Source organism: Coturnix japonica, chromosome 3, assembly GCF_001577835.2.
Source record: "Coturnix japonica isolate 7356 chromosome 3, Coturnix japonica 2.1, whole genome shotgun sequence".
Taxonomy (NCBI): domain Eukaryota; kingdom Metazoa; phylum Chordata; class Aves; order Galliformes; family Phasianidae; genus Coturnix; species Coturnix japonica.
Genome location: NC_029518.1, coordinates 3,908,990 through 3,933,245, shown reverse-complemented (window position 1 = coordinate 3,933,245; position 24,256 = coordinate 3,908,990). Strand labels below are relative to the sequence as shown.

General features: G+C 39.6%; 1 protein-coding gene across 7 annotated transcripts in view; it reads right to left on the bottom strand.

Annotated features, from left to right (window-relative positions):
• Positions 1–24,256, bottom strand: part of CFAP61 (cilia and flagella associated protein 61) — a 94,059-nt gene that overhangs the window by 52,150 nt on the left and 17,653 nt on the right. For 5 of the 7 annotated variants that reach the window (XM_032443826.1, XM_032443823.1, XM_032443825.1 and 2 more), the window contains 8 exons: positions 23,014–23,105; positions 22,450–22,631; positions 19,294–19,333; positions 17,788–17,927; positions 14,537–14,663; positions 13,643–13,720; positions 12,268–12,489; positions 10,177–10,311 (listed from right to left, as the gene is read on the bottom strand). In XM_032443826.1, coding sequence (XP_032299717.1) covers positions 10,177–10,311; positions 12,268–12,489; positions 13,643–13,720; positions 14,537–14,663; positions 17,788–17,927; positions 19,294–19,333; positions 22,450–22,631; positions 23,014–23,105 — 1,016 coding nt within the window. The remainder of the gene's footprint in view (positions 1–10,176; positions 10,312–12,267; positions 12,490–13,642; positions 13,721–14,536; positions 14,664–17,787; positions 17,928–19,293; positions 19,334–22,449; positions 22,632–23,013; positions 23,106–24,256) is intronic. The other 2 variants (XM_015856624.2, XM_015856627.2) reach the window with 1 other exon arrangement.

Sequence of the window (24,256 nt, the reverse complement as noted above, 5' to 3'; positions counted from 1 at the left end):
TGCAAAGACTCCATAAAGCCAAGGTTTCATAGAATCATCATAGAATGGACTGGGTTGAAAAGGGCCACAATAATCTTCCAGTTTCAACCCCCTACAGGGTCACCAACCACCAGCCCAGGCTGCCCAGAGCTGCATCCAGCCTGGCCTTGAATGCCTGCAGGGATGGGGCACCCACAACTTCCTAGGGCAACCTGCTCCAGGCTTGGACTTGATTTAATCACATGCTGTGTGCCTGAGCCTTTTTCAGCCAACGCCAATCGAGTGTTTGCTAAATGTAAAGTATATGGAAGTGCCACTGAATTCAGAGGGGCTGAACTTGGAGTTCAGAGTAATAGTAGATGAACATGGAACTGATTCACCTGTGTAATTGGCACGTTGGCAGATTCTTTACTACTTCTGGAAGTAACAGGGGGACTTCCACCCAGCAGCACCTTCCCAGCCCTGTTTTCTGTGATTGCACACATTCCTGCAATGCTTTTAACTGAGCACTTGCTCAGAGAAATCTGAATGATAGCTAATGCCATAGAGGATCTACATAATTTGGGCTCTGCTACTTTAAAAATCATCATCAGGAGTGAAAACAATCAGCAGATCTGTTCCTAGGCTAGTGCCGAGATTAGCAATAGAGGTAGGCAAACAAGAAAGTGAACTAACAGACCTGTTTTAATTTCAAGCTCCATTTGGTTCATAGGAAAAAAAAAGACAAAACACCACCATCACAAAAAAGGCAGCCTAAATAACTTTAATTCTTTGTCAAAGCATCCTTCTTTAGAGTAGCTTGGCTCTATAAAATGGTTTCTGAAAGTAAAAATACTTAAGCTTCTCCATAACATTTTTCATCCATAGATCTCAAAGGCCTTTATTAATCAAGCCAGTATTATTATTCACCTAGTTTTGTATTTGAGAAAATGATGATCTTCAGCTTCTGGATAAACCACAAACTGTACATTCCTGACAGTTCCTAGAGTTGCAAAAGCAGGGATTTCCTATCAAACTCCAAAAAGCAGCAAAAGAAAGCCAAAAGAGCAACATCTAGGGACTTCAGCCTGAAATAACTTCCAGGTATTATCTATCTGGACTCTCAGCATCAATGTGAAAATATAAGAGTGTTCAGACTGGGTGGCTTTCAGCTCTGTACTCCTAATTTACATAGACAGGTCTATTTCACATGACATCAAGAAACTGCACTGATTTCCTTCAAGGAGAGCTCTAGCTGTGCCTGAAGATGCAACAAAAAACAGGAGCTGCCAATAAGCGTCCAGACTCTGCTGATGCTCTGCTGAAAGTCCTGCTCTTTGAAGTCATTGCAAAGAACTGCCCCCAGTAAGCTCCAAGCTTGTATCACAGAGAAATGTAGCCAGACACTGGATAAAGGGCACCAAGGAGATACAACAGAAACAACACACAGAGTGAAAAATCCTAGCACTTGGAATTACTCTGGAAATAGCAACTAGAATGGATACTGGGCAGACAAAGCTGTGCACATTGCTCACCAGTGCTGTTAGCTGATCCCAAAGTCTATTAGATAATGCTATTGATAATCCCTCAGTCATCTGACTAGAAGATGCCTCCATCTCGCACACAAACCCAGCATCCATAAAGGCTCCACGTGCTGCCAGCAGCCCAACAGACAGCGCTTCTAACCGACAGTGCTGCTGAAAGTGGTGGCTCAGGTGGCCCCATCCTATGCCAAACTGCTCCCGGGGAGCATCCTGTAGGCGGGCCATGGTGCCAGGCTGCTATGAGTGAGTGGTTGCAGCCTGGCCCTGCTGAGGAGGCCGGGGCTGGCACTGAGCCCTTGCCTACCCATGCCCATCCGCGTGGAGATGGATCTGCTTTGCAGGGGCAGAGGTGCTCCAGGGAAGCTGGCACAGACAGCGTTCTGCTGGGTACCTCTCTGGCACTCGCACTGCGCTGGCAGCTGCAGCAGGGATCAGCAGCTTCCTAGTGTGCGTCTTTGTGCCACGCTCTGTGGCACTGGAAAGAAGCAGGGGCTGCAGGCTCGAGGAACCAAGCTCTCCCTTGTGTTTTCCCTGTGGCCTTCATGCTTCCTGGCATTCTCACTGAGCAGTTCTGTTCCTCCGCATGTCAGCCATATAAATAATGCCAGCTCCCTGCAATGACATGCCTTCCCCCAGAGAACACAATTCACCCGTAACCAGTAACAGCTTCCTTGCCTTCTCAGCAAGAATAGCCATAGTTTCTCTATTTGAATAATTTAGTGTACCAGCTGCCCCAGGCAAAACTGCAGGCAAGCCAAGCAAGTTCTTTAGGTTTGTAGTGACTGTACCAACAAAATTCAAATGGCCTTGGAAGCTGAGCACCCAGAAGCCCCTGGATTGTGTTCCTTTAAAGCAGACAGATGCTGAATCGTGAAGATTTTCTTTAATAGCCTAAGACTGCCATAAAATGCTAATCAGATCATGTGAAATAAAAACGGGCCAAATAATTTAGAAGTTGAAAAGTGTTAACTGCATGACTCAATTCATTTTGGTAAATCTCACCTTCTAAGACACTGGAACACTAGTTGAATAGCCAACCTAACCTTCAGAGCCAGTCACACCATCTTCCACTTCCATGCACACACTTTACTTTGTATTTCCAGAGGGCAGAAGCAGAAGGCTCCTTCCAAGTCCTGGTCCCACATGCAGGACCCTGAGGCTTGGAACCCAAGCACTGCTCTGTCCTAAAAGCAGAGCCATGGTGCTCTTTCCTCTTGCACAGAGAAGACTGAAGCTTCAGTTCTTCAAACCCTGCTCTTAGTGGCATGATTTCTGAAACTCTACTGCTCCAATTCATCAATTCTGAAACTCTACTGCTCCAATTCATCAATTTCATCAATGCATCCATCAATTTCATCAATGCATCCAATTCATCACCAGTGAATCAACTAGATTGCAAATGTAGTCATTTGAAATTAAAGCCAGTTCATTACTTACCACAAGAGAAGCTGGGGTCTAAGAGTCCAAACTGAAGTTATTCAAAATGAATGGGAAAACACTCATTTGTTCAAACTGGCACTAAAGGTGAATGGTTATGGAGCAATACGTTCCTTCACTAGAGCCAAGGTCTCATCATTAACATAAAAAATTTTTCCTTAACTTCTCATGCTTATTTCTACAGATCTCTTGTGATGGAAAATTCAACCTACACTGGCTGGCTTGGAAAGGTTTCCTTCTGGGGACTTCTCTTGAGAAAAGTTAACACTACATCCACAAATAACAGATGCCACTAGAGAATGGCACCACAGCACACCACAACTTGCCCGGTACCCATTTCAGAACAGGAACATGTAATGGAAGAAGGAAGAAGCATCTCTGTCCGTTGCACCTATTCCACATATATGCTCATAACAGCAAAGGGACAACTTTCCTAAATTACTGAATTCATTGAAGAATGTAAAATGTATAAAATTAAGAACCTTAAATATGAAATGTAAGAGACAGATAATCATCAGACTTCATACCAAAAAAAATTCAAACAACTACTAATGAATGAGGGTGCAAAGGCAGATTGAGCTCAGCCTGCTGTAGTAGTCATTTTGGTGACTGCAGCTGCCGTCACTACTTCACTTTAATAACCAGCACTGCTTTTCTTTGGAAAAAGCATCCACTCTCTCCTCGCAAGCTGAAATCATACCACTTCCAAGGCCTTTCTTTAGAAACGCTTTGAAAATGCCTTAAAACAAGTCTGACGTGTTTTTAAGCAGAAACGACTGTTTCAGTTTGCTGCAAATGTCATTAACACCTGTACGGCACTGACATCATGCTTTCAAAATAAAGATAGGTCATCTTACTTTTAATTTCACACATGCACATAAGTGGTAAACATTCAGCGCATTCCTGTTAATGATGCCATCTGGTCCCTCCCATAATTGTGTAATATTCAGCCTTCCAAACAAGATGTAATGGCAGCAACACACAAAACCCACTGACATTTACAGTAAGGAAATTTATTATCAGCCATCAGTTCAGAATGACTGTGTTTGCATGACTACTGGTGCTATAAAATCATCACCTTCGCCGAGCAAGTGGAGGTACAATAAATAATGGATTTTAATCCATGCACATACTACAAAAGCATTAAAAATTCATTACTCAGGCACAATAGCATCTTAAGCAACAGTTACTTCTTTAAAAATTAATAATACTTTCCTGGTTAAATGAAAACTACATGCCAAGCCTTTGTTTATAATACCAATGTGTTCATATACAAATTGCAACACGTAGGAATGCTTCTGTTTTTACTTTGATATATCAGTCTTTATATTTAAAGAGCAGGGAATTCTCTTGCCCATTGTGTTGTATGCTTTTTTTGTGACAATCATCCTCTACAGTCAGAAAACAAAACAGAAAATGGAACACCAAATACCTTCCATGTTTTAGCTACTTTCTGAATATTCCATTGCCTCACTTCAATCCAATCCAATAAGCTGAGCCAGAATGAAACCTCCTATTACTACAGATTTTCAACAAAGTCAGAATACCCTTTGGGGCAGAGCAGACAGGTCTGAAGTAAAATAGCACCAATGGCTTTTCTTAGCTACTCTTCGTTATTCAACTTTTATGACTGAATAACTTTGGAGTGAAGGTATGTTCAGAAGTACTACTTCTCTGGTAGGAGGAAGAACCAAGCAATATTCCCCTCTGTCATTTCCTGGACAACTGCCTGGCCATCCTGGCAATGCTCAACCCTTGAACAAGTGTAAAGTAGACTAACTCAGCCAATGCGACACTGAGTTTAGCATCTCACTCCGGGTTTTTGCCCATCCCTTATTTGCTCACTTCCTCTTGCCCCAACTCAGACATTTCCTCTAATGCACCTGTAGCATGACTTCAGAAGTACAAAATTGCTTGAGACAGAGTTTTTCTTATTTAGCAAATACAACATTGCATGGACTTACACTAAACTTTAATTGTTCAGCCTTCTTTTTATGAGCTATAGCAGGAAAAACAGTTTTGGACCATGCAGTGTAACCTGACATCTTGAATATGACCATGACACAAATATATATATACTAACTCCAATAGCATGAATACTAATGAAAGGGCAGAAACAGTAATTTGACAGATGTGTGACATTTTTGTTCTTCGTTGTGGATCAGTTATTCTTGTTAATTATATCCCTTTTATTGATAATTACATGAAGCAGATGGATAACAGAATGCTCCCAGATGGTGAGAAAGCAAACAAGTTTACAAATTGTTTATTTATGAAGATATCATTAAAAATTATTTCATTATCTACAGTTTTCTACTCCACCAATAATTATAGGCACCTTAAAGGCCAGCAGCACTTCATACAATATTTAGCATTCTATTTAGTATTAGTTGTAACCAACTGTTTTCTAACATAACATGACTGAAGCGACTGACAGATGTGCAAAACACAATAATAATCTAATCTGTTTTAACACTGTGGGAATTAAGATTTTGAATCTTTGGATCTTCTGCCAATTGGCGTTTCAATACTGTTTACTGACTCAGAATACAAAAATCAGAGGTTTCCTTTTGATTTTGAACAGCTGTAGAAAGTGTTTGATCTAATGAGCAGAGAGGAGTTTTTTTGTGTCTATGTCATGAAACACTGAAGCATGGCAGATGTGCGGCCTGATGCAATTTTGAGCTAATATGATGGGCCTCTGATATGCCTGCTGCAAAAGAGCAGGCTGCGCAGGCATCCCAAAGGCTGGGCACTTCCAGGACTAGATGCAAATGAGACCATGAGCAACTATACCAATCCAGAAGGCTGCAGTGGGAGACTGGGGAGTTTAAGGCTACTCCCTCTGTGCCTTCTTCATGAATCCTCACCTGATTTATCCCAGTCTCTTCAGTAAAGGGATGAGAGTTTTGTAGAAACAAAGAAAATCATCAGTGAAATATTTTTTCTACCTCAAGGAGTGGGGTAAAAACATACTCTGTCATTAGTGACTGTTATGGGAAGGTTACTATGGTCATCAGAATTTGCAGCCCTTTGGGAAGCAAATGGCATCTGCTTGGGAAGAGATGGGTCTTCTGAAGCACAGGATGAAGCAGTACAGAGTTGTGGTTTAAGAGCAGCCATGGGGTTGCCTTAAAATGAAGCTAAAGCTTTAATAACAAGGCCAGGCAACAGAAAGGAGGAACAGGTAGAGCGCCTAAACTCTATTTCTTCAGAGTCATAGTCATCTTAACCAGGAGCAGAGAGATCAGAAGCCTGGCAAAATCCAGAAACAATACTGAAAGAAGAGAAATAGGATAAGAATGGGGAGAAACAATGGTGGCTGTATAATTGCAGTTAAGCAGCTGCTTGGTTTATGGTAAGTAATGTTTCTCTACAATGTATTTCTGCATTAAAAGTGAGTATCTCTACCTTATGCTGAACTCTCCCAGAGAGACCACAGAACAAACCCATGCTGTCTTGGGCACCATGAAACTCAGTTCACAGAATCATGGAATCAGAATCCTTAAGAGTTGGAGGAGACCTTTAAATGACATCTAGTCCAACTCCCCTGCAATGAACAGGGACGTGCACAGCTAAATCAGGTTGCCCAGGGCCTGATCCATCCTCATCTTGAAAGTCTCCGGGATGGTGTTTCATCCCTGGGATCATTTCTGTGGTCCTCCTCTGGATGGGCTCCAACAGCTCCGTGTCTCTCCTGCACTGAGCACTCCCCATCTGGACGCAGTGCTCCAGGTGAGGTATCAGAGCACAGAGCAGAGGGGCAGATCCCTCCCTCACCCTGCTGGCCACACTGCTTTGGATGCAATGCAGAATATGGTTGGTTCTCTGGGCTGTGAGGGCACAGTGCTTGCTCATGTCCAGCTGCCATCCACCAGTACCCCCAGGTCTTTTTCAGCAGGGCTGCATTCAATCCTTTCATCCCCCCACTTGTATTGGTAGAAGCAGGAGTGAGCAGGCCAGGAATCCATGCAGGGTGGCACATGGGTTTTCCTCTTTTTTCTTTTTCCAGACACTTTATTAGAATAGAGTTTCGACACAGAGCTGAGAAGAACAAGTTACCACAGACAAACAAACAATTTCTGGTGCTCATCTGTCTGCAAGAACTAATCCAGACCTGCAGGAAAACCACCTTTCATCTGCACAGCCAGGATCCACCTGGACTGGTAACAAGTGGGAATTAGCTGAGGGCAAAGCTTTCCTGATTTAGATCACTGCATCAGCTTCTGGCTTTGGAGGAAGGAAACAGAAGAGAGTCATTCTGGGTCCTGTTTATCTGTACTGGGTCACTATTTACGAATGAATCTCTTCATGCTCACAAGCAGGCTGCAAAGTATTAAAGAGAGACGCAAATTGATTGAGGCCCCAGGCTCCCAGTGTGCACTCTCTCTATGATATTAAGCCACTAATGGCCTATAGAGATACATATGCACAAATCAAGAGCTGTGCTCAGACACTGAATGGCTGAGCTGCTGAGCCCCAAGCAGCTACTGGTGAAAAATAAATTTAGCAGCAAGAAAAGGAGACAACTCAAAAAAAGTCTGGGACAAGAGGAAGGCAAAAAGCTGCAAAAGCAAGTAGACAAGCAGCAGATGTTGATGGCCAGATATCAAGGGGCATCTTGAGGGTATCAAAGCAAGGATTTCATTACAATCATCTCCATCATAAGAGAGAGATACTCAAGCAATTACTTAAGGAGGGCAATCAAATGAAAATTATCTACTTCCAAAATTGACTTACATTACAGTACAAAGATTGTAAATGCATGTGAAAAAACTGCCACCACTGCAGAGCTGCTTAAAACAAGAATGACAATAATAACCAATTCTGCTTTCAGGAACAAAGCAGGGATGGGCTACAGTTAGAAAGAAATGTTGTGGATTTTTAAATATAAGAAAAGTCCTCTCAGTTAAAATAAGCTTGGTGAGTCAAAAGAGACATGGTAAAGAAAGGAGTTGTCTCAAATACCTGGAATCCCTGTTTGCCCAGAAGTTTTAAGACCATGCAAGACCTAGCCTATATCTACAAAGCAGCTTGAGAAATAGCTTGTTTAAAACCACCCTAACGAAGATGTTGGAGACATTTTCTCCTTATGGCTGTTCAGGTGCTTTCTTCAGACAGTTTACAACACTAATTCCTGTTCCAGCTTATCTTTCTGCCTTTTGCCTTTCCCTCTCTTCTCCACACTTAAAGTCCAAATTCTTTTCCATTTTTTCTTTTTACTTCACCTTCTAGCCTGTTAGCATCTCTACCCATGACCAAAATTTGTCTGTTTTTCAAGGTGACAATTCTCAACCTTTCTATTTGGCAGAATTATCACATTTAACTCCTTGGTAGGATATTGTGGTCTTTGAAAAGGGGACTGGGCCTTTCTGTTCACAGAGTGTCTGAGCAGGCCTTTTGATTGCCACAGCAATGCAGAGGCATGACAATTCTGTGCCTACTGAAAGTTGATTATACTTATTTTATAAAAATACACCTCCTTTTATTTGCAGCTTTGCAGCAGTTTGTAGGAAAGAGCAAGACTATTGATTTGCATCAATCTTCCCTTCTGCAATTTGAAAGAGAGGGCAAATGCCTTATGCCTGGCTACTTGCCAGAGCTTACGAAACATCCAAGATCTGAAAGTAGCAACAGCTTCTTGCTTTTACAAGCATATGCAGTCCCTTGTGGTAGCTTGGCTCTTAAATTATAAAGCTTTCCCAACCTATGCCGGCCAAAGGTCATTTCATTCACTGAGCAGAAGAGTCGGTTCATCTTTGTAGGGTTTCAAATTCTTGGTATTTCAGAAAACTATAGGCAGCAGTATAGGACTAGCTTTATCCTCAAGTTACTGCCTGGGGATCAAGCCCAGATGTCAGTTTTGACAGAACACAGTCTGTCAGAAATACATAATTAATGCTGGTGCATATGCAGAGATACTTACAGAGTGACTACCTATTTTTTTTTTTTTTTCAGATCAGCAAAACTTTGTTAGTGCAAATGTGTGCATTTCATTCAGTAGAAACTCATTAAACTCTGGAGATTGAAAACAATTATCTCACTACTTGCAACTCTCAAGAAATCTGTAGAAAGAACTCAGGAATGGAGCAGACACCTGATGAGCAAATCTCCCAGGAACTGGAGGTCCATGGTCTTCTAACTCAAACAAAATCACTACAGTGAGCACTTCTACTCAGATGGCAGCAGTGCATTTTAAAAGTATAGTAGGAAGTGGCTTAAAGAAAAGGCTTAGAGAGCCTATTCTGTGGAGAAGGAGGTAGGGATGCACATACTCAGAGAAAGCCAAACTCACTTCAGTGGCCTCAGCCATGTTCTGGATTTTGCTTTGTCAATTGCTGCCTAATTTAGAGTTTTGGAAGTCAAAAATTATTGGCTGTGAAAAGGACATCACTAAAAACATTATATGGAAACCTATCTCAGCTGTCTGGAAGTTACTAGGCACACATAAAGCTCTCTAATGACATTTCTTCAGTAAATTACAGCTATCTACCAAGAGTATCTATCACTAATTGGGTGTTTTTCTAGTGTTTCATCTTTACTACTTATTATTATGAGGAACCGTATTCACATCACATTTTAGTGATAATATGAGATAGTATGAGTTGTTTAACAAACAAAATAGTAAGACACCAACATGTTAGAACTGCATGAGTGTCATATAATAAATTACTGCATTAAAAGTGAGTATCTGTTTGATACTGCTTGGTAGTGAAAACAATATGGGTTCTTTTGCTGTTAAATTATTCCTGGTATTTTTACTCATTTTTGAAGGTACTTTATGCAATGAAGAAACCTGACTTCGGGACTGAAAACAAAAAATAAGTTCATCTAAGTGATTTCTACAGAAATGGTCAGAATTGTGACACTGTATGTTTTGACTTGGAGAGCATAAACTTACCAGGATGAGGAAATAAACAGTAACTCATAACACTTAAAATGTTTCCTGGGTTTGACACTACCATTATGGAAAAAAAGAATTGTTAAAACATGAGCATATATTAGTAGGTAAATGTTACAGCTCAGTGATTGACGTTTGTAATATGTTTTAAATTCAAGTTTAGAAAAAACAGTAGTTGTATAGAAAAGCTGGGATCGTAAGGGTATGGACACCATGTTCAATGTAATTAAGAAGCAACCTATCAACATTAAGTTGGTAATGCCACCCCATCTGCCAAACCCTGCATTAGCTGGCACTCTGCCCCTCTGGCAGCCTGCTGCTGCTTCTGTTACCCACCTGATCCTTGGAGACCTGCTCTGATGGAGCGTTTATGCCAAGCTCTTCCAGAGGATAGACAATCTGTCGTCTTGGTCGCACGGGAACCATGTAATGAAGGGCAGATGTCAGGGAATGGGCAAAGGGATTCTGAAACTGAAAGACAGTGATCTATATTTCAGCAGAGAGAATGTCAGAACAGTGCATCACAGATGTCTGTTGTATGCCTTTGCAAACACAGAATTCTTAGCTCTGTTGGCTAAATCTGAGAGAAAAATCAGTAAATAAACAAACATACTCAGAGCAGAGGAATGAATTGCAGATAATTCCTGACACTAATGAAGATAATTATGAGTGTAATTACATTACTATCTCTGTGGGAATGGCAGATAAACAAGTGGTTTGGTTTATAGGATTTTTCAGCACAAGTATTTTCCCCGGGAGGATATTTTTCTCCATAGTGATCATGAATCAGCTTGATTTGACCTCATTAAGCTATGTTATCTGCTTACTGCTAACCTTTGCTTGTTTGGCAGGGAATGGTTATGAATTTATGTAAAAATACTATACCAACTAAAATGTCAATTTAATCCAAGTGATAAATGTTAATAAACTGGCATAAACTTGAAGTGAATGAAAACCTGAATGTTAATAAGACCAGTGTGGACCATAAGAAGTAGCTTTATTCCATTTATTACAGCATGATTGGCTCCATCATAACTTATGACATGGAAAGGAAAAAAAAGAAAAGGGAGAATTACAGGAAATAGAGAATGAGCATTAATGCAAACTAAATTACATTGAAGTACCATTCCATCCAGAAATATTGAAAAGAAAAGGGGTGTTACTCCATGGAGAACTGAGTAAAATATCACTTTTACCCACTTATTATAAAGCAACAATGAGCTAAAGTAACTTACAGAAACTCTAATCTAGAAATAGTCCAAATTGGAATTATTAGTCAGATTTAAGTTCTCTTCCAACCACTGCCATTAAACTGCATTTTTGTAAGTACCTCTGAAGAACCTGAGAAGCTAATGCTACACAAGGACATTAGTTTCTCAAGAGGACACTTCACAGAGCTCCACAAAATGCACACTGGAGGAGCAGTAAAATACACTCTTCTGAAAATGGACCCACACAATGTGTCAAAATTCCTATGTTAAAAAGGGTGGCAATTTCAAAAACACATAAGTCACCAAGGGCTGAATTCACCTCAGTCACCATCTAAGAGACTGGAGCTTAATCTAGCTAGCCATGCAGACACCTCCCCAGAGCTGAAGAGGTGAGCATCTCCAGAGGGCAATTCTTCCTGTCTTAAGATTGGTAGTTATGATTGATGAACTGCCCTCTGGATGCACTGTGTTTTCTCCATTAACTCTTGCAGGAGCTTAGGTGACCAGATAACTACGGCTTTCAACTCAGACACAGGGTCCTACTTAGGCAGGACTAGGAATACTGATTGCTTGCTACCTCATACTGGAACAGATCTATTGGGAAACTTGCTTATCAGTACTACAGCACATTTATAGAGAGGCTGACAACACATGAGGCAACAGCAACATGAGAAGCTATGTGGGTAAGAAGGATATATACCTCACCTAGAAACAAGCGAGGAGGTACCAAATACACCATTCCTCTACTGTGCTGCTCCCAGGACAGCATACAAATGTATGTAACTTAAGATATCTAACTATATTTAGAGAACAGATGCCCTAAAGGTCTTCTAAATTCAACCAAAAAATAGACACTTGTGAAGAGTGATTCAGCTCAGAAGCAGCCACCCCCTAAGGAGAGCTTTTCTCTCTTCATAGTCTAGGTAAAGTAAGGGCCAAGGTCAAAGCCACTTAAAACTTGTGCTCCTCCAAATGCTTCCTGAATATATTGAGTAAGTTTTGACTTGCAGGCACTGCTGACTGAGCACTATGGACTAAACCTTCTAAGCAACAGCTGTATCTGTGAATGCAGATTACATGATGAGAAAAGAAAGTACAATTTGCTCCCAGTTACCAAGAAAACGCCTTTTTTTCCAAAAGCCATAGAAGCAAAAAGAACCAAGTGAGCAAAGGTGATAATATCTAATATATAAAATCGAAATAATTTCATTCTTACCTCACCCTCCGCACACTGTGGATAAATAGGGTAGAAAAGAGAAGATTTGTGGGCCAAGCGAAGAATCTCCTTTAGGAAGTGTTTGGTATAGTGACGAAATATTGGATTTAAGGCAAAGTGGTAAAGCTCCCCATGTTCCTCTGGCTGGTAGTCATTAGAATGAATGAAGTCTTCAATGTTGTAATGTGTTTGAATATACACAATGTCCTGGAAAACAAGAATCTGGAAATGAGCAGTGATTAAAAATCTATATCTATATTTTAGCAAGTGCCAATGAGGTAATTTTATACCAATTACAAAATTAAGTAAGAACAGTGAAAGGAAGTGCTATTGAGGGTTATTCTCAACTAAAGCAGACTGACGGGACACATCTTTCTCAAATATCTTGTCACCGTATCACAATTTATTCTTGTGTATGCTCACCTTTATTTACATGGAATGCATATATGACTCCTTCATGACAATATCTGATACAGATTAATGGGCATCCATGAAAAAATAAGAAAGAAAACATCCTTGTTTTGCTGACTTAAGATAGAAGTCCAGGCTATCTCCTCACATAACTTAAACCAAAAAAGGAAAACTTGACAGAACTGTGTAAGAAACGCCTTCCAAGAAACTACCCATATTGAAGGGAGAAGTGGAGAATTTTGTACACTTATGCACTCAAGAAACTGTAGCATCCTTTTAACTCAAGGCCCGTAGTATAATTAAGAGTTGCTTTTGTAAATAGAAGCAACAACTTCTTAGTTAAAGAACTAAGCACTGCAGCTGTTGAAAGATCTTAAATCTACTTTTCCAACAGCAGCAGAAGGCCACAACTCAAAGAATTAATGAACATTACTTTCCAAGAATAATGTGAAACTTTTTTTTGGTACTCCAGTACAGCATGTTTTTTGTTCATCCATTTTGGAGTTCAATTTATAATCACTCAAAAGCCACTGGTGGGGAAAAAGGTTAAGAAAGTAAATCTAAAGGGAGAGCAGCTACTCTGTACATCACAGAATGCTTAGCAAAACCACTTGTGATTTTGGAAATCAAGGGGAAAATAAGTGATTCCTAATACCTAGAGGCAGAATGGCTTTGTACTAAAGAACAAAACAGGGATGTAGGAGGTATACTTCCAGAATCCATCAAGAAGCTTCTTGCAACTATCAGGATGATTTTTTTTCATATGTACACCAATCACTGTCTATGAAAATTAAAATGATACTGTCTATGTAGCAAAGAGAGAAAGAAACAGTGGTTTTTACATATATCTTCCATTAGATATTTGTATAGTGGCAAGCACAGAACTCAGCCTTTGGTGCTGAGTGCTAATTGTCAGCATTATCATACAGATATAACAAATGGGGAAAATATAAATAGGATTTACCATTTCATCTCTAATGACAGAAATGCCAACTATTTGATCCAAAACTTCTGCTACAAATGCCTGTACTGGGGTCCCGTCCTGCAAGGCAACAGCATCATAAGCACAGTTCCTATTTTATTACTGATCTTGTCATTTTATTCTAAATGTGTTATTTCACCACATAAGTGCAGTTAGAATATTTTCCCAGTATATATTTGCATAAGCACAACTCCAGTTCAGCCCTTCTCTCCTACCTCAAGGCATAATGTTCAAACAGTCTATAATATATAACAGTATAACAGTGTGTGTGTATATATATATAGCTGGAACCATACTGGACTAAAGCTTACTTTAGGATCTAGCTGCTATAGCAAAGCTCAGCCTGTAATTTAGTCGTGGGTTTAGGTCAAATCTTAGGAAATAATATTAATTAATATATAGATATAGTCTTCATCAGTAGAAGCATAAAATGGATTTCCCTACAATTGCATGATTGGTAAGGTTAATAGCATTTTGTCTATGCAGCATGTCCCACCATGAAACAAAAACACATGTTTCCTATTGTTTGATGGACATATATCTGGTTACATTATACGAAGGAAAAAGAAGCCCCTATGATATAACAAAACACATGTGTATGTTCATCATGCAATCAGATGTATGTGCAAGGAAAAAGTTGCCAAAAAAATGCATTCAGACTATTTCTGTCTCTGTATTTGAGGAGTCTGATTGAAAGGGTTAATTGGTGTAGGCCACAAATAGGCTTAACCATCAAGTCAAGCTGAATGCAACTTATACCAACTGTTGGTTCCAATTGGTTACATAGAGTACACCAGTTTAGAGAAACATAACTAATTGTAAATGTATTTATCAGTATGTATCCACTGTATTTTAAATCTATTCACAAATACTCACTGGATCCCTGCGAGCCAAAATAAATGCATTTAAGTCATTCAATATGCTTTCATTCAAGGAAAGTGTTTTAATGAGCATTTTGACTCCAAGTATATCACTGGATGTTGCTCTTCTTACATTAAAAGACCTATTAAAAAAAGGAAAAAGAAAAAAAAACAACAGAAAGAAAGAAAGGTTTGCCTTATGACAAATTATACCCCGTCATTCCCAGATATGGAGCAGAGAATAAAATGCTACTGCTAAATGTAAGAGTGCCAATTAGTAGTCACATCATAGTGACATGGTATAAAAATGTGCAACATATACAACCAATAACATGTTAGCTAGAGACAGGAATATGCCAGCATGTAACTAGTTCAGTTAGGAAACACGTTCCTACCCAATGCTTATGAAAAATAATTACTTAGATGACCATCTACAGCAGCTGAGAAATCATTCTGTTGCCTGAAAAAGACATTGGCCATCTTGGTTAAGCAAGGCTTATGCTACCAAGACTGATGAGCACTGCCAAGAAACTCAACTATAACTTCATTTGCAAGAATTAAGATCTTTCAGCCACAGTACAGTATAAGTTCTATTCCTGATTTTCTTTTCTTAAATTTAAACTTGTATGTGCAGTTCTTCAGCCTAAGTTTACAATGAAATGGATTTTGTGGAACATGGTTCTAATGAATATCACACAATCACAGAATTGTAGGGGCTGGAAGGGACCTCTAGAGATCATCTAGTCCAATCCCTCTGCCAAAGCAGGCTCCTTATACCGGGTTGCACAGGTAGACACTTAACTATAACCTATAATAGATCTATTTAATAACCTGTAAGTGCCAGCTACTTCAAAATAATATAAAAATACCAAATATATGATATGTTATGGGAAATTTTACAGCTCAATCTCATCAAATACTTTCAACTCAACTATCTGCTCAAGAATGTACATTTGATTACTGATTTCTACAAGAAACCCTGCATCTGGCATACAAATGACAACCTACTCCTCAATTTCTAAGTGAGCTTTGGCTGGGTTTCCACACTTGTTAAGACATTTCCACAGACAGTTAATTACAAGTTCAAACAAGTGATGAGAATGAAGGCCAGCAAGACCAACAATCTGGTTAACTCTGCAACCTATAAGCATTCCATCTTCCTGCCACTCTATTGTGCCCGTTGATTAAAGTTCTCCCCACGTGTCCAAGAGGAAGCAACTGAACCAATAATTAAGTACATTTCTAGTGCTAGAAAAAAATGGAGCATGAAAATAATATAAACATTTTAAAATAAGTAAGTGGATAGTTAAAACAACCAGATCCATTGTGAGTGCGAAAGAGTTGGAAGGACTATACAAGGTCTGGCTTCATTTTTCTTCCAGCAAAGAATTAACTCACTTCAGATGCCCAGTTCCTTTGACTGCCCAGAAGCCAGGACACTGTTATTATTATTATGCCTTTTAGTGAAAATTGAAGGAAAGTACCCATTAAGCAGTTCAGCCTATGCCTTCTCATCTGTTATTTTTTCTCCTTCACTGTTAAGTAGCAGACCTATACTTCCATTTGCTGCACTCTTGCTTTTTGTGTACTTAACACTTTTTCCCACTCCTTCTCCAACCTTTGCTAATCAGTATCTCATTTTGTGCCTGCGCCTCTTCTGATTTTGCCCTTTCATGTCTTCAGATTCCCACCTTCTTACCCCTGTTTTCCTTTTAATCCATTTTATGTGATGTCCTTTTCACTCACATGCCTTTTGAAAGCTCTTGGTGCAAGTACAATATATTGATCTTTTACTTTTTCATATTTTTTTCTAAGCGAGTTATCTGCTGTTGAGGACTGAGTTGTGCATAGAAATTTTCTAAAAGCTTCACCTGGTTTCCTACACATCTTTTTTGAAGGCTATTATTTTCTTCCTTTCTAGCACAGCTGTAAAAGGTCTGGAAAATGCAACTAATAACCCTATTTTGCCACGGAATGGATGAGGTATTGCTTGGAATATGCACAATTCAATCAGAATTTTAAGGTCTTTTAACAACCTTGATAACAAGTTTAATTTTTATCAGAATCGCAAAAGGACTCATGACTACCAATCCTACTGCTGTATTACTGAACAGCTGTGACTGAGATTAACAGGAATTACTCCAGTGGCTTTATCTTTGGCCAGCTGGATTCTTACATAATACACAGAAGCTCAATTCCATCCCATGGTAAAAATCTTCTGCATAAGTCCAAGAGTAGCTGGCCAGTTCCTGCACAAGCTATTTGTATACCATCAATGGTGATTAAGTATGCAATTAAAACAGAAGTATTTCTCTGAAATCAAGTAGTATTTAGTTACATAAGTAAGAAACATAAGGGAAAATCTCCAACTGTGTCAAAAATTTAAGTCTGGTGTTTGGGCCAGCTTGTCATACAGACAGAACACTGGAAAACTTATATGCAATGTAACAAAAATCATAACAAGAGAGGTTCTGTATCCCAGTTTGCCAGTATTTCAGACTGCAGAAACATACAGAGTACCACAGAATTTGAAAGAAATGAAATAGGTGGTTCAACATGAATAAAAACCTAGAGATAACCTAGGTAAAACAGATACTCAACAATGAGGTAACTACTGTGTGTGTTTGTTCCAGATGTGGGTTACTGCAGAAAGCTATTTTCTGCTTCCAAGAACTAAATCTACACCTGGCTTTCAAATATTAATGTTATTCAAGCTGATCCAAGTCCAAAGGGTCAAATGGTGGCATTGCATTTCTCTGTTGGCCTTGTTCTACAATGAGATAGCTTGGTTAACATACAAAGATACAAGTTTTAGATGAATCCTCTTATTGCTTTTTTTCCTTTCTTCTATAAAGTCAATTACAGAAATGCCAGCAGTCCAGAAGACCACTTGCTTTTACATTTCTAATTATTTCATTTTTTTGTTTAATTAAAATTTATGTCACTAGTTAATTTATTTTACTGACATTGTAACAGTATTTCTACACTGTCAATTACACTGTTATGTGGAGGTGGAGATACGCCTCAGTAGGCTTAGAATTCACTCCAGAACAAGTGAAACAGTTGCAGTAATGTTGCTAAAGATTAATTGTTTTAGGCACAGACCTGTGCTATTCAACCATTTTGTTCTGAGGTTCAGGCCACCAATTTGAAAGACGCTGCACTGTACCATGCAAGAATATACACCTGATGTTAGGTTGGATGATACAAGTATATTCCACAAAACCAATGCAGAGTGCTTCATTTTTTGTGAGGCACATGACTCACTTGAGCAGTCCTGCACAGTGGAACAGGTAAAGCTCACGACCAAACTGGGAAGTACAGGAAGGGGCGACTCGAACAAAACTCTGGATCAGGTAGAACTCTGGTACACAATGTGGCACAAGGATGATACAGAAGTCTTTGTCCTGAAAACATATGCAGAGAATATAGACTCTCAGTGATCTCAATGCCAACTTTACACAAAAGCTTTTGACTGCAGGAGACAAAAAGAAAATTAACTGAATACTTTGCTTAAAATGCATATACAACATTTGTTCCTTTACCTAGATGGCTTGATGCACAGGCAGCACAAAAGAACTGATAAGCCCATTATTAACTCAGCTTACAGAACTGAGTCTTTTAGCTCCAGTAGTAAAGTCTTACAAAGTTGTAAAGCCTTATCCAGGCATTCCCCAACAGTCCTTCTCCCCATTTTAATTTTCTTCCTCGGTAGAAACATTACTCCTTACGCCCAGACCTTTAGAGCTAACTTACTTTCCTTGATAGGTTCTTCTTCTACTCTGTAATTCTGTTGCACTGGAATTTTAAGACAGTGTATGTCTCTGAGGTTTCTTGCACATTTGCAGCTAAGTGAGACCCTCAACTTGAGCAGCACGCCCTAAAATCCTCAACAAATAGCATGCAAGCACAGACTTGACTTTGCATTTATCAGTTTTATGTGGTGCAAGTTTGTATGTATACTTCAATATCAAGCTGGTCCTGAATCTCATTTCTGGTATGTAAATGTTACAGGATACGTACACATCACAAACACACACTGTATTTGCAGACAATTTAAGGTTATCATGTGGTTAATTTTTCTTACTGCCCCTAGTGATTTCATTGAGACATTTTGTTTCAAGAAACTGCAGATGGCAGGTATATTGTTGGATGGATAAATTACTAAGAGACTTGAGATCTTCTGTGTTCACTTTCTTTGAGAACTTTCTTTAGAAGTGAGAAGCATTTCTGTACGTACTGATAGTTAGGGCCACTTCTGCATCAGTGGTAAGCTGTCTCTGAAGGATGCTACCATGTATTAATTGGTAGTGGGAATTTACAATACTGCAGCGTGCGTTAGGGATGTCTTAGGAAATATACTTTGTTGCCTCAGATACAGACTGATTACACAGAGAGTTAAGGTGAAATAGCTACTCCACTGTAACTCTGCAATCTTCTTTGCCTCACATTAGCTTTGATATAAACATTCCTGGCAATACTACTGATTTCATTAATAGTGTCATTTCCTAGACCAAAAATCAATCACTATGAAATGTACCTGAGAAACATAAACAAAGAACTTATGTGCACATTACATAAGGCCCAAAAGTAGCCAAGAAGAAAAGTCAGAGCTCTTAGGGTAACCCAGCACAGGACAGCAATCCATAGGGTACTCCTGCGAGTCACTGACTTACCCAGGTACTGCACATATATACTATTGCTATCAGCTGCATTATTGTCCCTCCAAGCATAAACATGCAAGCAAACTTTATAACTTTAAGGTATACATACCGGAAAAAGCTTGAAAACATAATGCAAAAAATCCAGTGATCTGTAACCAAGAGTAAACACAGTTAGATAATGTGCGTAACAAGCAGATCCTAAACATTTCAACATTTACTTCCTCACAAATATACAAAATACTTTGTTCCTTTCCACTTCTCACCTACTGGTTTTGAGCACTTCCATACTCTGTTCCACAGAGACAGTGAAAGGTGACATTTGAGTTGTAAAAGACATATGAAATCTACCAAATTAATCCTGATTCTCCTATGTGTAAAGATACCAAAAAGCTCTAAACCTATCAAACACAGTTATAATGAAGCTTTATGCAATATTATTCCATAATACAAAATGTGACTTCTGAAGATATTCTATATGGATGTCTGTTACCTCAGAATAGAACCTCTCCCCATCAGACCTGTAATTAAAATAACTAAGTTCCCTTTAATTTCTACAGTAACATTATTACCGGATGGAAGGAGAAATAATTTTTAGTTATAATATTTGTGATTGAGTGAACAATTTGAAAATTAATATGAAACATTGTGGCCAACATATATATAATACATAATTACGACTACTTAAGCAAATATTAAAGTAGAGGAAAGGAAAGCACTAAATGTATGTTCCTATTCTGTGGCGTCCAGCAACTTCTTGGCATCAAGGAACTCGAGAATGGAGATATAGAACAATTTGCAAGGAGTTAAAAAGGTATCAAATATATGTAGGTAGAAACTAGCAGTTTGGTTCCTTCACATTTCACTTTATATGCACTAGCAAGCCACATAACAGCTCTAGACATAAGGGATGGAAATATTTAGCAACTTTACTGGATAACATAAATTCCTCAGCAGTATACTTCCCTCAAGTGCTAAGATATAATCGTACCTACATTACAACCAAATTACTATTTCTGGATCCATGCTCTGTCGGGTCAGCAGCAATTTCTTCATGACAAAATTCCGAGATACAGTCAGGATTACTTCATATAATCTCAGACATATTTGCTTTTCTAGTGGTTAGATTCTTTCATAAACAGGTGGATCAAAATAGTGAAAGCTAGGGAAATGTACATGGAAAATACTGAAAATTAACAAGATCTAAAGAATCCTCAGCTCTGAGGTGAAGACTCTGTATGACTGTTAATCTTAGAGGAAGACTGCAGAAAGGAATGCTAGCTTCTTGAAGATATTCATCTTGGAATCCAAGATGTCTCCAGGGAAAGAAGAAAGGGACTGCAGTATTCAGTGATAAACATAGTGAACATATCTTGAACAGAAACAGCAGTGGTTCTTACAGTAGATAGAATGTCAAAAGTGGACAAAGAAATGACAGATCCCCATCCTGACAAGGATGTTATTAGCAGAGAACTCAACCATCCTACAGAGACGTTATTTCCAAACATAGTTACAGCAGATCACTGTTTTGTTTTGCTATTTCAGCACATTAGATCATTTCAGAGCTAGTTCATCACTTCAAAAAGTTATTTTATTCTGCAAAAATTACCCTGCATCAATTGTTTTTTGTTTTTAGATTGTCCATAAATTAACCATTCTTGAACAGACTTCCTGCACCATGACTGACTGGTGACATCAGAATTGGAGCGACGGTGCAATGGTGGGGTTCACACTCCCAAGGGATATAGGACAGACAAAGACTAAAACCAGGATGTTAAATTTAGGAAAGTCAAACTCCAGCTCTTCAGGGAGTTGAGCTGGTCAACAGCACCTCTGGGAATCTGTCCTCAAGGTCAAGGGAACAGAGCAGAGCTGGCAGGTCTTTAAGGAAGCTTTCCTTAGGGCACAAGAGCTCTCCACACCAGGTGTAGAAAGTCAGGAAAGGAAGGCAAGAGACTGGCATGACTGAACTGGGACCTGCTGGTCAAACTGGAGAGCAAGAAGAACATGTACAGGCAGTGGAAGCAGGGACAGGTACCCTGGGAGGAGTGTAGGGATGCTGCTAGGCTGTGTAGAGATGGGATCAGGAAGGCCAAGACCCAACTAGACCTGGACTTGGCAAAGGCTGCAAAGAAGATCAAGAAAGGCTTTGACAAGTACATGAACAAGAAAAGAAAAGTTCAAGAAGGCATACCCTCCCTCTTGTGAGCAATACAAGCAAGCTGATAACAGCAGACAAAGAGAAGGCTAAGATTCTCAACAACAGTTTTGCCTCAGTCTTCACTGGCAACTGCTCTTCACACACACCCCAAGTTGATGGGTTGGAAGAAATAAGCCCCTCCCACTGTAAGGTTTGCAACCTCCTGAGGAACATGAACACCCTTAAGTCTATGGGACCTCATGAGATGCATCCCAAAGTCCTGAGGGAACTGGCTGGTTTAGTTGTCAAGCTGCTCTCCATGATATCTGAAAAGTCATGGCAGTGAGGTGAAGTCCTTGATTACTGGAAAAAAAGGCATTGTCACACCTGTCTTTAAGAAGAGTAGAAAGGATGAGGCATTGTTGCACCTATTTTTATGAAGGGTAGGAATGATGACACAGGCAACTACATGTCAACCTCAGCTCTTTACTGAGGAAGACCATGGAGTAAATAGATCTTCCTGGAAGCTACGCTAAGACATGGAAAAGAGGGAGGGGATACGAGACAGAATGCACAGCTTCATCAAGGGCAGGTCCTGCCTGACCAACCTGGTGGCATTCTATTGTGGTATAACTGCATCAGTAAACAAGGGAAGAGATACTGATGTCATCCAGCTGCACTTCAGTAAGGCCATTAACATGGTCCATCCCAATATTTTTCTCTCCAAATTGGAAAGATGTAGACTTAATTGGTGAACTGTTTGATTGATGAAGACCTGGTTGCAAGATTGTACCCAGAGAGTAATGGTCAATGGCTCAATGTCCAGATGGAAATCAGTAACTAGTGGTATCCCCCAAGTGTCAGTACTGCTCTTTAAAACCTTCAATCACTATTCCTACACCAAACGTAACTTACTTTTTTTCCTTCATAGGAAGTTGTAGCTGGAGGTTGAAAGTTTCAGTAAGTTATCAGTGAAAGTAAAAGTAAAAAATAGGGGGGGTAAATAAAAGGCGAGAAGAATCTAACCTAGCTGCAGCAGGTGCTGTCACTTTCAGATCTGTCTGAAAACTATGACTTTAAAAGTTATTACTAAGATTAGAAAAGCGGTAACCAGTCATCCACACTTACCTAGTTTCATACTTCTCATCAATGAAAAATATACGAATACAGAAAGCATTTGAAGAATCTCTATATATTGGACGAAAAGTGTCTTTTTCTTCAGCCTCAAGGAGGGATGCTGCTGAGGCATGAAAATCTCCATGTTTGATATCATCTAAAGCCAGTTTAGTAGGGGAAATCACTCCATCTTTCTGCAGTAATAGAAGTAGTGATCACATAAAACATTCCAGAAAGTATTTTAATTTTTTTAAATTAAGGTCTTGCATCACTCCTCATCACAGCATTCTAAGCAAAATTTTACCCGTTGCTTTGACAAACGCATCAATACATTTCATACTAATGCTCTTTTATCAAGTTGAGCTTCACCATCAGAAACAACAGAAAACACACAGTCAGAACAAGGGCCCTGTGAGTTCCACAAATTATGGGAGTACTATCTCTACACAGACCCCAGCTAAAGCAATTCTAATCTGTGTGTGTGGGTGCAGGAGAAACAGGAAACACTGTTTGTCCCAACAGCCTCCACCACTGCTTCAAATTAGCTTTAAAATGATCAGTACTGCTGTGTATTACCTTCACAGATGCATCTCCATCAGTAATGTCCTCAAAGTTTTGAGATGAAACGGTTTCTGCTTCCTGATTTCTCGGATTGCTTTTATCTTCACCTGAGTAATGCAAAAGAATAAACAAATCAGGTCTAAAAATGCAGGCTTAACCATCAGAATCACAGTGATAACTGATGAGTAGGTGTGACAGACTGCTTCTGTTGAAAGGTTGGTTTACTTATTTATAATAAACCACGTTTAAAACAGACTCTCCTGTATTTACTTGGCTAGAACTTCATTAGACAATCTGATCTCAAGGAAAAATCAGATAAATCAGATAAATGGATTTAAAATAGATAAAACAGAGTTTGGAAGCAACTCCTAACTCTTACATTATGTAAGTCAGACTTACATTGAACTGCATGCCCATAGTAGCAATGACCATAGCCTTGGTAGGCTGTTAGACATCAGCAGCATAAAGAAGGAAAAAAAGGGCTCCAAGGAAAGGAAAGACAATCAAATTAACAGAATCCAGGTCTTATATCTACATGACAGATCATGGGTTCCTGGAGTCCACTGAGGACAACTGCCCAAGTTTTGAACAGACCAACCAGAGATGAAATGTCACCAGACCCGGTGCTCATTAATGCAGAGGAGATCATTAAAGAGGTTAAGATCAGAGGCAGTTTGGGCTGTAGCGACCGTGACCTGGCCTAATTTGGGATCTTGAGGAACAAGGGCTTAGCAAAGAGTGTAGTCTTCAGGAGAGCAAAGTTTGGGCTGTTTAAGGAATTACTGGATGAGATCCCCTGGAAAATTGTCCTTGGGAACGTAGGAATGGAACAGAGCTAGCAGCTCTTTAAGGACACCTTTCTGAGAGCGCAAGAGCTCCCTGAAAAATGAGAATGGAGCATTAACAGACACAGAGAAGGCTGAGGTACTCAATGAATTCTTAGTCTTCACTGGCAGTCAAGCTTCCCACAATTCTCATGTCCCTGAAGCTCAAGACAGAGATCAGGGGAACAAAATCCCTCCTGCTGTGAGCAAAGAGCAAGTCCAAAACTGCCTCATATGCATACAAGTCCATGGGGTCTGGCAAGATACATCTCAGGAACCTGAAGAAACTGGCTGATGTGGTTGCCAAGCCATTCTCAATTATATTTGAAAAGTCATGGTTGTCAAAGTCCCCGGTGATTGGAAAAAAGGAAACATTTCTGACAGATTCAAGCAAGAGAGAAAGAAACTGCAGGGCAACCGCAGGCTGGTGAGCA